Source organism: Corvus brachyrhynchos, unplaced genomic scaffold (genome assembly GCF_000691975.1).
Source record: "Corvus brachyrhynchos isolate BGI_N302 unplaced genomic scaffold, ASM69197v1 scaffold597, whole genome shotgun sequence".
Lineage (NCBI taxonomy): Eukaryota > Metazoa > Chordata > Aves > Passeriformes > Corvidae > Corvus > Corvus brachyrhynchos.
In genome coordinates, this window is record NW_008239000.1 from 1,039,358 (window position 1) to 1,040,263 (window position 906).

Here is a 906-nt window from a genome sequence, read left to right on the forward strand (position 1 = left end):
TCGGAGAAGGTGCACACCGTGGTGGAGAAGAGCCCAGAGAGCAGCCCCACCATGAAGCCCAAGCAGAGCTATTCCCAGGCAGCCCAGCCAGGACAGCCCCTGCTGCCCACCGGTGTCTACGCTGTTCCCTCCCCAGAGCCGCACTACGCCCAGGTGCCCCGGCCTTCCGCCAGCAGCACTGGGACGCTTTACCCAGCTCTGGCCAAAGAAAGTGGGTACTCCCCAGCCCTCCCGGTCTCTTATGACAAGGCCGTAGCCGGCAGCACCCTGGGCTTGGATGAGAATGGAAACCAAAGCACTACAAACAGGTCAACCATCTTCTACCAGCCCCCCGCCACTGAGAGAAAGCACGAAGCCAAACTCATCCAGCAGAAACCTCCCAGCACAGCAGGCCCGGAGTTCTGCCTGGCTGCACCGCGAAAGGAGGAGCTGTTACCCCCTTACAAGGCAGCACACAGCCACTGGGAGACCCCGGGTAGCACACAGGCGTCCAAGGCCATTTTCCAGGCTCCACAACCCCAGCTGAAGGATGCTAGTGAGAGGAAAACCCATTACCAGCCCAAAGAGGACTGGACACCTGGATCGCAGGAGGACAAAAGTGGCAATGCACAGGTAAACGAGAGAGATGCTGCTGCTCCTCACCCATGGGGTCACAGCAAGGCCAAGCAGTATGGCTTCTCTTCCTTGCAGAACATCCCAGAGAGCTCCAGGAGGCAAAGCAGCTCCGAGCTAAGGGAAACGCAGCCAGGTGAGGGTTATTCCAACACCAAACTGTCCTTCCTGAACAGCAGCAGCAGAGAGGAGAAGGATCACAGGGAACAGGGGCACAGGCAGTGGAGCGATGCGGACCCACAGGCCTTCACGAGGCAGGAGGAGGAGGGCACAAGCAGGGCTCTGTTCCATGCT

At 59.6% G+C, this 906-nt stretch overlaps 1 protein-coding gene across 1 annotated transcript in view; it reads left to right on the forward strand.

The window, feature by feature from the left end:
- SHROOM3 (shroom family member 3) overlaps nucleotides 1–906 on the forward strand; it is a 119,899-nt gene that overhangs the window by 104,202 nt on the left and 14,791 nt on the right. Inside the window, exon 9 of the mRNA XM_017738946.1 lies at nucleotides 2–903. Within this exon, the coding sequence (XP_017594435.1) occupies nucleotides 2–903 (902 nt within the window). The remainder of the gene's footprint in view (nucleotide 1; nucleotides 904–906) is intronic.